Source organism: Trichomycterus rosablanca, chromosome 18 (genome assembly GCF_030014385.1).
Source record: "Trichomycterus rosablanca isolate fTriRos1 chromosome 18, fTriRos1.hap1, whole genome shotgun sequence".
Lineage (NCBI taxonomy): Eukaryota > Metazoa > Chordata > Actinopteri > Siluriformes > Trichomycteridae > Trichomycterus > Trichomycterus rosablanca.
Window position 1 is genome coordinate 8,471,416 of NC_086005.1, and position 15,803 is coordinate 8,487,218.

General features: G+C 40.5%; 1 protein-coding gene across 1 annotated transcript in view; it reads right to left on the bottom strand.

The window, feature by feature from the left end:
- Window positions 1-15,803, bottom strand: part of nlgn2b (neuroligin 2b) — a 60,961-nt gene that overhangs the window by 26,744 nt on the left and 18,414 nt on the right. Inside the window, exon 2 of the mRNA XM_063013860.1 lies at window positions 12,782-12,835. Coding sequence (XP_062869930.1) covers window positions 12,782-12,835 — 54 coding nt within the window. The remainder of the gene's footprint in view (window positions 1-12,781; window positions 12,836-15,803) is intronic.

The following is a 15,803-nucleotide window of genomic DNA, read 5'->3' on the forward strand; positions in this document are numbered from 1 at the left end:
TTCAATTCAACCTTGTTCACATCCTGCTACAAAACAACTATTTGATTCAAGTATTATTAGTAGTAGAGCAGAGTAACTAAGCCATTTAGTTATACAGTGGTACCTTAAAACTCAACGTCAATTGGTTCTGGGACTGGCGTTGAGTTTAAAAGACATTGAGTTTCAAGGTTTTTTTTTTTTCATAAGGATACACAAATATAATATAAAAACACTGGAATAAAACGCTGATTCTTACGATTTCTCAGAACCCCGGGCTGTAACACAAGTTTAAAAGTGAAACAGTGAGAAAAATCCAGCTAAACAAAGATACACGTTCGTCTCATATGCGCACTTTGATGACGCTCAAGTCGAGCGCTGAACATAGAGACTGTTCATTGTTAATTTGAAATTAAATAAATACATTTTTTAAAAACAAACTGAACAAGTTGAGTTTAAGGGAAATGTTGAGTTTAAGGGTACAAATTTCTCGACGAAGGGTGTTCAGTTTCAAATATTTTGAGTTTAGGTGACGTTGAGTTACAAGGTACCACTGTATTACACTACACTACAAAATGGCTCGATTTGCTACAAAATAAACAACGCCGCGCTTGTAGAATCAAGAACATTGCAAAGTAATGATGTCATGGCCACCTACAGGATGAACATACGGCTCAGATTTAGACAAGACACCACAGCCATGAAGCAGAACATAAGACTTTATTTTCTCTTCCACATCTGTGTTGCTTTTATCCCTTTCACACAAAGAAAACCTGAACCGATATCAAAACCGATGGAAGGAAGTAATTTTCGGGTTTTACCAAAAGAATGGCACAGCTGCAAAACTGTCAGCCACCTGATAGGACCTGGAATAAGTGGCATCAAACGCAGCTTGGAACAGAGAAGGAAGTTTCTTCCTACCATCGGTTTTGATGTCAATTCAAGTTTTGTTTGTGTGAAAGGGATAAAAGCAACACAAATGTGGAAGAGAAAATAAAGTCTTATGTTTTGCTTCATGGCTAGGGTCTCTTCATGCCAGAGAGGTCATTTGTGGGTTGGTACTTCTTTGGTATGTTCATTCCAACAACCTCTGGAAACAATGAGCACAAAGTCCATGGATGAGATTGCAATCCATTGCATGGTACTTATATACTGATCAGCCATAACATTAAAACCACCTCCTGGTTTCTACACTCACTGTCCATTTTATCAGCTTCACTTACCATATAGAAGCTCCTTGTAGTTCTACAATTACTGACTGCAGTCCATCTGTTTCTCTACATACTTTTTAAACCTGCTTTCACCCTGTTCTTCAATGGTCAGGACCCCCACAGGACCACAACAGAGCAGGTATTATTTAGGTGGTGGATCATTCTCAGCACTGCAGTGACACTGACATTGTGGTGGTGTGTTAGTGTGTGTTATGAGTAGATCAGACACAGCAGCGCTGCTGGAGTTTTTAAATACTGTGTCCACTTACTGTCCACTCTATTAGACACTCCTACCTAGTTGGTCCAAGTCAGAGACGATCGCTCATCTATTGCTGCTGTTTGAGTTGGTCATCTTTGAGATCTTCATCAGTGGTCACAGGACGCAGCCCACGGGGTGCTGTTGGCTGGATGTTTTTGGTTGGTGGACTATTCTCAGTCCAACAGTGACAGTGAGGTGTTTAAAAACTCCATCAGCATTGCTGTATCTGATCCACTTATACCAGCACAACACACACTAACACACCACCACCATGTCAGTGTAACTGCAGTGCTGAGAATGATCCACCACCCAAATAATACTCTGTAGTGGTCCTGGGAGAGTCCTGACCATTGAAGAACAGCATGAAAGGGGGCAAACAAAGCATGAAGAGAAACAGATGGACTACAGTCAGTAATTGTATAACTACAAAGTGCTTCTATATGGTAAGTGGAGCTGATAAAATGAACAGTGAGTGTAGAAACAAGAAGGTGGTTTTAATGTTATGGCTGATCGGTTTAGATCTTAACATTCTTTCTGGTCCATTTGAAAGGCCGCTGCTTTCTTTTTTTTTTTTTTTTGATTCAGATTGTAGGTTCTAAAGAACATTAAGCTGTAACTTGTTAGCCAGTTTAGTTTGAAACACAGCTTTATTTAACCCTCTTTCAGAACAGCACTTACTATCATGTGCTTTTCACAAAACGTGTCTGAAAAATGGTGACACCAAAATGACATCAAAACATGCAGATGAAAATAATGGGAGAAGACGTTCAGCGTGAGGTTTTATTTAGAGCGGCCCTGACAGTAATTTTCTGCTTGTTTACCATTTTCCTCATAAGCATGAAGACATTTTGACATGTCAGGTGATCCCTGTGTGTGTGTGTGTATTGCTTATCCACTTTTCTTGCTTGATTACAGTGATTTTCTTTCAGTAATGTTCACCCTTTTACCTTATAAGTCCATTCAGATCAGTATTTGGGTCACAGAGTAAAGTGGATACACAGTAGTAATCTAAGAAGGTGGTGTGGTTGCTGCATAGCTCCAGGGTTCTGGGGGCCTGGATTTGATCCCCACCTACTGTCACTAATTAAGATTTGCACCTTTAAACACATGTAAAAGGTGGATTGAAAACTCTAAATTGCCCCATGGTATGAGTAAGTGAGTGAATGAGTGGATACAGTATATGATCCATTGTAATGGATTGGTGCAGGGTGTATTCCTGCCTTCATCAGGTGTTTTCAGGTAGCACTAGATTCTTTACTACTGTTAGTAAACATATACACCGACCAGCCATAACATTAAAACCACACTCACTGTTCATTTAATCAGCTCCTCCACTTACCATATAGAAGCACTTTGTAGTTCTACAATTACTGACTGTAGTCCATCTGTTTCTCTGCATGCTTTGTTAGCCCCCTTTCATGCTGTTCTTCAATGGTCAGGACTCTCCCAGGACCACTACAGAGCAGGTATTATTTGGGTGGTGGATCATTCTCAGCACTGCAGTGACACTGACATGGTGGTGGTGTGTTAGTGTGTGTTGTGTTGGTATGAGTGGATAAGACACAGCAGTACTGATGGAGTTTTTAAACACCTCACTATCACTGCTGGAATGAGAATAGTCCACCAACCAAAAACATCCAGCCCACTGGCCACTGATGAAGGTCTAGAAGATGACCAACTCAAACAGCAGCAATACATGAGCGATCGTCTCTGACTTTACATCTACAAGGTGGACCAACTAGGTAGGAGTGTCTAATAGAGTGAACAGTAAGTGGACACGGTATTTAAAAACTCCAGGAGCACTGCTGTGTCTGATCCACTCATAACAGCACAACACACACTAACACACCACCACCATGTCAGTGTCACTGCAGTGCTGAGAATGATCCACCACCCAAATAATACCTACTCTGTGGGGGTCCTGACCATTAAAGAACAGGGTGAAAGCAGGCTAAAAAGGTATAAGTAAGTAAGTAAGTAATTTATTTATAAAGCACATTTACAACCAAAGTGCTGTACATGTTGGCCACTGTGTATGTAGAGAAACATGTAGATGGACTACAGTCAGTAATTGTAGAACTACAAAGTGCTTCTATATGGTCAGTGGAGCTGATAAAATGGACAGTGAGTGTAGAAACAGGGAGGTGGTTTTAATGTTATGGCTGATCAGTGCAGAAGTTATGGTGTGAAATGTTATGGTGTGAAAATAATTTGCTGCCTCTGGACCTGGATGACCTGTCCTTACTGACAAAACAATGAACTCAGTGCCCAGTGTTTTCATCTGGTTTTGGACCATGCTGACCAAAGGGGAACCCGTTCATGAAAATGAATGAATGAATACATAATAATAATAATAGTTGTAGTATTTACAGCAGTTTAGAAAGAAACATTGATACAATAATTTAATGAAATATATTTATGAAAAATTTTAACAATATATATTGTTGCAAAGCGTCTCATTCGACGGCCCAAATGAGAAGTTAAAAGTTTTCAGACCCTTCGCCGTGGCACACCAAATTGTGCTCAGGTGCATCCAGCATTCTTTCATTATGTCTGAGATGTGTCTAGAACCCAACTGGAGTTACCTGTTGCAATCTGAATTAATTGAACAGGGTTTGAAAAAGCGCTCCTGGGTCTTTGACGGTGCACAATTTATGCTGCACCGTCAGGAGGCCTGAACCAGGTCAATGATATCAAACAATATCTCAGGTTTTAAGTGTTTCCAGGATCACAGTGGCCAAATCCTTTTAAAATGGAAGAAGCTTGGTGTACCCTTGAACCCTACTAAAGTTGGCTGTCTGGCCAAATTTGGCATACGGGCAAGAAGAGCTTTGATCAGGTAGGTAAGAATAAACCCACCAATAACTCAAAAAGAGCTCTAACAAACCTGTACAGAGATGGGAAAACCTGTTGGATGGACAACAGGATGGTAGATTGGCAAGATCTAAGCCACTGTTGAGTAAAAGGAAAATGACAGTCTGCCTGGAGTACACACAAACCCAGACTGGGGTGACAGTTCATGTTTTAAAACAAAACTGACCCAAAGCATACAGCCAAAACAACACTGAAATGACTTTGGTGCAAGTCTCTAGGTCTCCTTGAGTGTCCCCACCAAACCCAGTTAAAGAATTCATATTATTATATTCTTATATAACATAAATCATTTAAGTATTATTACTTACTATATCCTACAATATTTATCTTAATAATTAAATAACAATAGAGCGGCACGTTGGCGCAGTTGGCAGTGCTGTTGCTTCATAGCAATGAGGACCTGGGTTCAATTCCCAGGCCACACGACCAGGGTCCTTTTATTGTGTGGAGTTTGAATGTGTCAGCATGGTTTTCCTCCAGGTCCTCGGGTTTCCTCCCACAAGTCCAAAGACATGCAGTCAAGCAGATTACTAAAATTCTTGGAATTGTGTGTGTGTGTGTCTGTGGCATGATAGACTGACAACCTGTCTGGGGTGTTTCCTGTCTTTTCGGCTAGTCAATCAAACCCACTTTAACACGACCAGGATAAAGCGGTGGTAAAACAGACAATGAATAAATTATATGACAATGGTTTCCCATGAATCATGGGTGCAATGAAGTAACACACCCCAGACAGGACACCAATCCATTGTGAGGCCTCGGCCATCCATGAATTTATTTACCGACACTGAAAGTACCCTCGCACTGCTGCACCCTACTGGTAAAGTCTGGTACAGCCCTGTGTGTGTGTGTGTCAGGCTTTTCTATGACATGCCAACCAATTGAGAACAGCAACACACACAGCGCCTGTAGAACTGACCAGACAAACCAAGGCTCTTCTTCTCCACAGACAGACACGCACACACACACACAGACACGCACAAAGCAGTGATTGCCCCGTCACCATGGAAACAGGAGGCTCATCAGCCATTCCACAGCACTGACTCACCCAGGCCTGTTGCCATGGAAACTATTCTACACACGTCTTCATATCGCCACCTGAACCACACACACACCTACACACCTACAAACCTATACACACACAAACACACAAACTCACAAACACCAACAGCGCACGCACAAACACACACCTACACACACAAATGAGTCTCACAAACACGCACACACACCTACAAACCTATACACACACACAAACACACACACACCCACAAATGAGTCTCACAAACACGCACACACACCTACAAACCTATACACACACACAAACACACACACACACTCACAAACACACACACACCCACAAATGAGTCTCACAAACACGCACACACACCTACAAACCTATACACACACAAACACACACACACACCCACAAACTCACAAACACACACACACCCACCTACACACACAAATGAGTCTCACAAACAGGCGCACACACCTACAAACCTACAAACCTATACACACACAAACACACACACACACACACTCACAAACACACACACACCCACCTACACACACAAATGAGTCTCACAAACACGCACACACACCTACAAACCTATACACACACACACACACACCCACACACACACACAAACACACACCCACACACACACAAACACACACCCACACACACAAATGAGTCTCACAAACTCGCACACACACCTACAAACCTACACACAACAAAGACACACACACACACACCCACACAAATGAGTCTCACAAACACGCACACACACCTACAAACCTTTACACACACAAACACACACACACACACCCACACACACACAAACACCCACCTACACACACAAATGAGTCTCACAAACACGCACACACACCTACAAACCTATATACACACAAACACACACACACCCACACACACAAACACACACACACCCACACACACAAACACACACACAAACACACACACCCACACCTACACACACAAATGAGTCTCACAAACACGCACACACACCTACAAACCTATACACACACAAACACACACACAAACACACACCCACACACACCTACACACACAAATGAGTCTCACAAACACGCACACACACCTACCAACCTATACACACACAAACACACACACACACCCACACACTCACAAACACACACCCACACACACAAATGAGTCTCACAAACTCGCACACACACCTACAAACCTACACACACACAAACTCACACACAAATAAGTCTCACAAACACGCACACACACCTACAAACCTACACACACACAAACACACACACAAATGAGTCTCACAAACTCGCACACACACCTACAAACCTACACACACACAAACACACACACAAATGAGTCTCACAAACTCGCACACACCTACAAACCTACACACACAAACACACACACACACACCTACACCCACACACACAAATTAGTCTCACAAACTCGCACACACACATACACACACACCCACACACACAAATGAGTCTCACAAACTCGCACACACACCTACAAACTTACACACACATACACACACACACACCCACACACACAAATTAGTCTCACAATCACGCACACACACCTACAAACCTACACACAACACACACACACATACATACACACACACACACACACACATCAGTTAAAATCAAATTATTCAACCCCCAGTGCACATTAGGTTTATTTGTTAAATTGATTACATTGAAACAACTTTCTGCTGTTTGTAATAAACCAATCAAACAAAAACAATTTAAACAGCTCAACACAACTAATATAATTAGTGGGTTTTCCAATTTCAACACAAAATACCACTGACTACAGTGACTACAGCGGCCTCAGAATTATTCAACCCATTCATGACAAGTGCGTTTAGTACAGTGGTACCTTGTAACTCAACATCCCCTAGACTCAAAATCATTGAAATTCAACACCCTTCGTCGAGAACTTTGTACCCTTAAACTCATCGGTTCCCTTAAACTCAACGTGTGTGTTATTGCTGCTTTGCTCAGAGTCCGGTTCGAGAAAAGCTTTGAAAGCTCCACATGTATCTGCGTTCAGCTGAATTTTTCTCCTGTTTCACTTTTAAACTTGTGTTACATACGAGGTTCTGAGAAATGGTGAGAATCAGCTTTTCCAAGAGAAAAAATAATGTAACAATGTATTAAAAAAACAACATAGAAATACTAAACCTCTCTTAATTATTACTGCTTATTTGTTCTTTTCACTAATTAGGAAGCATACGAAAACAAAGAAGTAAAGTTCAGGTTTTATTGTATTTTTATTGATGTATTTCAGTGTTTTTTTATTTTATATTTGTGTTATTTTCAGTGTATAAGAGTCAAAAATAACCCATTATTTTACATTAGCCTAAAATATATGCAAGTCCACGGGACCATGGAACGCATTAACAGGTTTTCCAAACATCCTTATTGGAAAAAATACCTTGAAACTCAACAACTTTTTAAACTCAATGTCACTCTCAGAAGCAACTGACGTTAAGTTTCAAGGTACCACTGTAATTAGAACGTAGAAGCATATCCAGACACCAGCTCCTGGCAGCGTTCCTGATGAATCTTTGCCCATTCCTCATAGATAAGAGCCTCCAGTTCACTAATTCTTCAAATCCCACAAAAGAATCTCTATGGGGTTCAAGTCAGGCCATTGTAACGGCCACTCCAGAGTCTTTCAGAACGCCTTCTAAACCCAAGCCTTGTTGGACTATGAGGTATGCTCGGGATCACTGTCCTGTTGGAAAGTCCAATGACCTTGAGCTTCAACTTCTCCACAGAAAGCATGACATTTTCTCCTAGGAATTCCTGATACTTGATTGAACCCATCTTCTCCTCCATAGGCTGCAGGTTTCCAGTGCCAGAAGAAAGCAGAAAATCACTGTAGGCAGGGTGTTCTTTTCAGCGTATGCTTCATTCTTCCTCCTCCGGACATAGCGCTGATCCACAGGCCCAAAAAGTTCTGCTCCAACAGTCCAGGTATTTGCTGTGTTTCATCTCAAGCACACCTGATGCAACTAATGATGCCCATGATGATGGATTCAGAGGGTTGAATAATTCTGAGTCTGTATTAGTCATTAAAAGTGGCATTTTGTGTTGAATTTGGAGAAACTACTGGTTATATTAGTTGTGTTGAGCTAAAAGTAAAAAAAAAAAAAAACTAACGAAATGGGGGTTGAATAATTTTGATTGCAACTGTACTTACACTCTAACACACCTACACACACACACACCTATAAACCCACACAACCCTATACACCCACACACACCTATACACCCACACACACATTTTTATGCTGAACACCTCTCCTGGTCTCTCTCAGTGTTTCTGTATCCCTCTGTCCTAAAAGAGAAACACTGCAGGAGCTGAGAGGAACATCAGTGCTCGTCTGAATGTAATTATATGATCATCTTTATTCTGAGAACTAGAGCTGGTCTTGCCAGATGTGTCTATTTAAACCTCAGCAAAATGACTTTATGCAAATGAGGAGCTAAACGACACGGCAATAACCAATCAGTTTCAAGCTCATTCTAGAGGAACTTGCTCTCTCTCTCTGCCAGTGTGAAACAGAATCCCCTTCAGTTCTAGTAGCTGTTCTGTGGTGTAAAAATAAACATGTGACAGTGATGAACTGATCTGAGGGAGTCTGATTAGTGCAGGAACAGTCTGTCTCAGACTGTAGTTCTCCAAAACCATCACGCTGTATCCACTTACATATCACCATACTAATACCACCAAAATAAATACCAACATACAAAATACAGTCATACTAAATATCACCATAATAAATACCACTATACAAAATACCACCATAATAAATACAATCACAAAATTACCACCATACAAAATACAATCATAATAAATACAATCATAATAAATACCACCAAAATAAATACCACCATAATAAAAACCACCAAAATAAATACCACCATAATAAAAACCACCAAAGTAAATACCACCATAATAAAAAACACCAAAGTAAATATCACCATAATAAATACCACAATATGATGATAAATAAAACCATAAAAATACCAACATGCTAAATATCATCATAAAAAATACCACCATACCAAATACCATGATAAATACTACCATACAGAATACCAACATACAAAATACCACCAAAATACTGTCAAACTAAATACCACCATAATAAATAACACCATACAAAATGCTGACATGCTAAATACCACCAAAATAAATATCACCATACAAAATACCACCAAAATAAAGACCACCATACAAAACTGTTGTACTTAATACCACCATAATAAATGCCATCATAATAAATACCACTATACAATACACTGACATACTAAATATCATGATAATAAATACTACCATAGAAAATACTGTCATACTAAATACCTTCATAATAAAATACCCAATAAACAAACAATTCAAAATATCATCATACTAAATACCACCATTAAACACCATCATACTAAACATCACAATACAAAATGCCATTATACTGAGTGCCAACATACATGATCATCCAAAATACCATTACACTAAATACACAATCCAAGATACCAAAACCCTAAATACCACCATACAAAACACATCATACTAAATAACATTATTAACATTAATCATACAAAATGCCAGTAAACTAAATGTCATACAAAATGTCATCCTACTAAAAACCAATATAAAAACCAACATACCAAATAATATCATGCCAAATACAATAATAGTAAATACCCTTATACTAAATACTAACTGTCACCACAGCAACCAGTGTGTATAATTAGTACCAACGTGGATGTAATTACTTCTCTAAGTACTAACTATCTCTATGTACACGCATCTATCACACAAACAGTAAAAAACACATAAATAAAAACAGGGGGGCACTAGCTAAGCAAAAATCGTGAACAGGGTTGCCAGTTAGCTACAACATTAATTATTTTAGCAACAGCAGAAACAGCAAATATTCACTGTCATGCTGATCTGGCAACACTGTTCATAAAGCAAAGCTACCTGCAGTAAAGTCAAGGTCAGAAATCAATTTGAGTGTCGTGAAGCGAAAAATGGTTATTTGTGTAAACGTACGTTCATTCATGACTGGTTTAAGATGTCAAGACTTCAAAAAACCATGCAGTAACTGATGCACAGCACCTGGTTCTGAAGCACACAAAAACTACTAAAAGCTCCTGCTTGTGAGTGGGTGAGTAAATGAATGAGAGAAAAAATGATTAAGTAAAAGAGTAAGTGGATAAGTGAATGAGTGAATGAGTGAAAGAGCGAATGAGTGAGTGAGTGAATGAGTGAGCGGATAAGTGAAAGAGTGAATAAGTAAGTAAATAAGTAAGTGAGTGAATGAGTGACTGGATGAGTGGATAAGTGAAAGAGAGAGTAAATAAGTAAGTGAGTGAATGAGTGACTGGATGAGTGGATAAGTGAAAGAGTGAATAAGTGAGTAAATGAATAAGTGAGTAAATGAGTGAGTGGATAAGTAGATAAGTGAAAGAGTGAATACGTATGTAAATGAGTAAGTGAGTGAATGAGTAGATAAGTAAAAGAGTGAGTAAATAAGTGAGTGAGTGAATGAGTGACTGGATGAGTGGATAAGTAAAAGAGTGAATGAGTGAGTAAATGAATAAGTGAGTAAATGAGTGAGTGGATAAGTGGATAAGTGAAAGAGTGAATAAGAATGTAAATGAGTAAGTGAGTGAATGAGTGAGTGGATAAGTGAAAGAATCAGTGAGTGAGTGGATGAGTGAGTGAAAGAATCAGTGAGTGAGTGGATGAGTGAGTGAGTGAAAGAATCAGTGAGTGAGTGGATGAGTGAGTGAGTGAAAGAATCAGTGAGTGAGTGGATGAGTGAGTGAGTGAAAGAATCAGTGAGTGAGTGGATGAGTGAGTAAGTGAAGTCCAAGAGGGTTTTCAAAAAACAGCCATATACACAATCAAGTAAATCATGTGTGTATGTGTGTGTGTGTGTTAAAGGAATCATTCAGCATAAATTAAATCTACACAATGTTCCAAAAGTATTGGGTCAGTTCACAATTGTTTGTTGTGTAGGATACATAACAGAAGTGTTTGCTGTTCTTTCTCTGTAAACACTGATTGGAACATAGACTGCTTTCTACCAAAAACAAACAAACAAACTTTATTCCGTCCACTTCCTGCACTGCATCAGTATGATTGACAGCACAACTAGTGTCCGTGGGAATTCGTGTCCATTCAGTCAAAACAGCATTCGTATGGACAGGCATTAATGTTGGATGAGATGGTTGAGACTCAATGTTCCACTGGAGTTCCTTCACATCAATCTGGTCAAACCTTTCATTATGGACTTCCACTTGTTCACATGGAAACAGTCATGCTGGAACAGAAGAGGGCCTTCCCCAAACTGTTATCATGAAGCCATGAAACTGAAATGTAAACTTTTGACTTCATCTGCATGTGGACACCAAAAGTCACATCAGTATGTGAGTGTTAAGCTTCACATATGAACTTGTGTACATTATGATGGAGTTGGTGCCTCCTTTTCCACGCTATTTTGGATGTGATCTATGACTTGTGATGTAGCCACTGAGGTTGGTCGCTTGGTTGGTCACTAATGTCTTTACAGTTGGTATGATAGTAGTAATCCATGTATAATCCATGAGTCCATTGACAATGTGCTTTACACTACTTCAGCCAACACCTGGCATTGCTCGTGGTGATCTCAGGCTTGTGTGTGGCTGCTCGGCCATGGAAAGCTGATTTACTAAAAGCTCCTGATGTTTGTTTGTTTGTTTGTTTATTATTCATGACAGGAACGGTAGTTACTCATTACACACGATTCAACAGTTCACAAGGTTACAAGGTTCGAACACAGTCATGGACAATTTTGTGTCTCTAATTCACCTTACTTGCATGTCTTTGGACTGTGGGAGGAAACCGGAGCTCCCGAAAGAAAACCCACACGGACATGGGGAGAACATGCAAACTTCACACGGAAAGGACCCAGGCCGCCCCACCTGGGGAGCGAACCCAGGACCTTCTTGCTGTGAGGCGACAGTGCTACCCACTTAGCCACCGTGCCGCCCAAAAGCTCCCGATGCTTCCAGAGACAGTTTTGTTAACAACCTACATGCACTTAATGTCCTGTTCTTTGAACTTCATGCCCGAGCTGTTGTTGCTTCTCGTTGGCAAATCTAGCAGGAATAACTTTAGGAATTGAGGCACGCTACCTATTAGAAGGGCCATTTACAGACTTTCATGATGGTAAATTTTAAAAAAAAGAAATTTTGGGTGACATTTGCACCTGCACAAACCTTTTTATTTACATTTTTTGCTGAACTGTTCCTTTAACAGAGTGAAATGTGTCCGCGTGTTCTGAATTAAGAATAAAAGTGTGTAAAACAGAACCGATTTTGCCCCCCGAAAAATGTGTGTGATAGAAAGACGACGAAAAAAGACATGCAGGAAAAATACCTTCGTCCCTCGGCCTGTTCATCGCAGACTCGTCAGGTTTTTTAGTAAGCGGACCTGAGACAAAAACACACAGGGGGGAGAGAAAAGACAAAATTCAAAAAGAGCCTCAATGTGTAAAAAAGAAGAAAAAAACAATAAAGGACGAAAATGTCTCTGTGTGTGTTTGTTCAAAAGACAAAAAGACTCAACAATAACAACAAAGAAAAATAAAAGACATGAATAGTGCAGCATCTTTTATCTCCTTCTGTGTACTGTCTACACACACACACACGTCATGTTTAAGTTTCAGGGCTCATCGATTTTTATTATATAGGATAGTTTAAAAGATCTTGTCCGATTATTTATGACACACTGTGTGATACCACGTGTACTTTATAGTGCCACTTCACACCGACATGTCACCTCATCAATCACAAAAACCCATCAGCATCATGGTGGCAACGTTCTATCTAAAGAACAGAGGATTTAAAAGGTGAAGAAGAAAAGGTTGAAACGTTCATGGCTGGTAAAAGAAAAGAATAGGATAGCAAAAAGTTGCTATCCTATTGTAAGAAGACTCAGCTAATCTGGATATAAAGATGTGTTCCATACATTACCGTCGCATCAGGGTTCCATACAATTGTGTCATATTCCATCATACTGATCTAGATCAAGAGCCGGTTCTTTTGTAGTGGGTTTACATGTGGCACTGGAAACAACAGTGTGTCAGTGAAAAACACAGTCCCTAAAACACCAGAATGTCTAGAAATGAGCCAGATGAAGACCTAATCCATTCCATCCTTTTGTGCAAAGCACACACGGTTACCAAACCTCATGTAAGCAGACGTGGAGACGCCAATGAAAATCCACGACACCAGGAGCAACCACTGTTCATCACTCAAATAAGCCTGTAATATACACTGCCTGGCCAAAAAAAAGGTCACCACCTGGATTTAACTAAGCAAATAGGTAAGAGCCTCCCATTGGATAATTACTGCATGGGTGATTATGTTTCAGCTGGCAACAAGTTATTTAACCCTAACTGATGCAGTGAGTAGCTTCTCATTTGTTAAACAACCATGTGGAAAGACACATCCTGTGGTCGTGGAAAAGATGTTAATCTGTTTCAGAAGGGTCAAATTATTGGCATGAATAAAGCAGAGAAAACATGTAAGGAGAAGCTGAAACTACTAAAATCGGGTTAAGAACTGTCCAGCCTATTATTAAAAAGTGGAAGGACAGTGGGGAAACATCATCCTCAAGGAAGGAATGTGGTCAGAAAAGAATCTTGAATGATGGTGATCGGCGATCACTTAAACGTTTGGTGAAATCAAATGGTAGAAAAACTCCAGTAGAACTCAGGGAGATGTTAAATAGTGAGAGTAAGAGCATTTCCACACGCACAATGTGAACGGAACTCAAGGGATTGGGACTAAACAGCTGTGTAGCCTTAAGAAAACCACTTGTCAGTGAGGCTAACCGGCAAAAACGGCTTCAATTTGCTAGGGAGCATAAAGACTGGACTCTGGAGCAATGGAAGAAGGTCATGTGGTCTGATCAGTCCAGATTTACCCTGTTCCAGAGTGATGGGCGCATCAGGGTAAGAAGAGACGGCTGAAGTGATGCACCCATCATGCCCTGTGCCTACCGTACAAGCCTGTGGCGGCAGTGCTATGATCTGCGGTTGCTGCAGTTGGTCAGGTCTAGGTTCAGCAACGTTATGTGCCCAAAGAATGAGGTCAGCTGACTACCTGAATATCAGAATCAGATCAGAATCAGAATCAGCTTTATTCGCCAAGTATGTTTACACACACAAGGAATTTGTTTCCGGCTGTTGTTAGCTCTCTACAATTTACAAACAAAACAATATACAGACAAGACTATATGTAGACAATATACTGAACCACCAGGTTATTCCATCAATGGATTTTTTCTTCCCTGATGGCACGGGCATATTCCAAGATGACAATGCCAGGATTCATCTGGCTCAAATTGTGAAAGAGTGGTTCAGGGAGCATGAGACATCATTTTCACACATGGATTGGACACCACAGAGTCCAGACCTGAACCCCATTGAGAATCTTTGGGATGTGCTGGAGAAGACTTTGCGTAGTGGTCCAAATCTCCCATCATCAATACAAGATCTTGGGGGAAAATGAATGCAACTCTGGACAGAAATAAATGTTGTGACATTGCAGAAGCTTGTGGAAACGATGCCACAGCGAATGCGTGCTGTAATCAAAGCTAAAGGCGGTCCAACGAAATATTAGAGTGTGTGACCTTTTTGTTGGCCAGGCAGTGTATTTGACTCATGAGTGTGTGTGTCAATCTCAGAGCGCATGTCTGTCTTAAGAGTGTGTGTCAGTTCTGGTGTGTGTGTCAGTTTTGTAGTGTGTTGGTTCTGGAGTGTGTGTCAGTTCTGGTGTGTGTGTCAGTTTTGTAGTGTGTTGGTTCTGGTGTGTGTGTCAGTTTTGTAGTGTGTTGGTTCTGGTGTGTGTGTCAGTTCTGGTGTGTGTCAGTTGTGTAGTATGTTGGTTCTGGAGTGTGTGTCAGTTCTGGTGTGTGTGTCAGTTTTGTAGTGTGTTGGTTCTGGTGTGTGTGTCAGTTTTGTAGTGTGTTGGTTCTGGTGTGTGTGTCAGTTCTGGTGTGTGTCAGTTTTGTAGTATGTTGGTTCTGGTGTGTGTGTCAGTTTTGCAGTGTGTTGGTTCTGGAGTGTGTGTCAGTTCTGGTGTGTGTGTCAGTTTTGTAGTATGTTGGTTCTGGTGTGTGTGTCAGTTTTGTAGTATGTTGGTTCTGGTGTGTGTGTCAGTTCTGGTGTGTGTCAGTTTTGTAGTATGTTGGTTCTGGTGTGTGTGTCAGTTCTGGTGTGTGTCAGTTTTGTAGTATGTTGGTTCTGGTGTGTGTGTCAGTTTTGTAGTGTGTTGGTTCTGGAGTGTGTGTCAGTTCTGGTGTGTGTGTCAGTTTTGTAGTATGTTGGTTCTGGTGTGTGTGTCAGTTTTGTAGTATGTTGGTTCTGGAGTGTGTGTCAGTTCTGGTGTGTGTG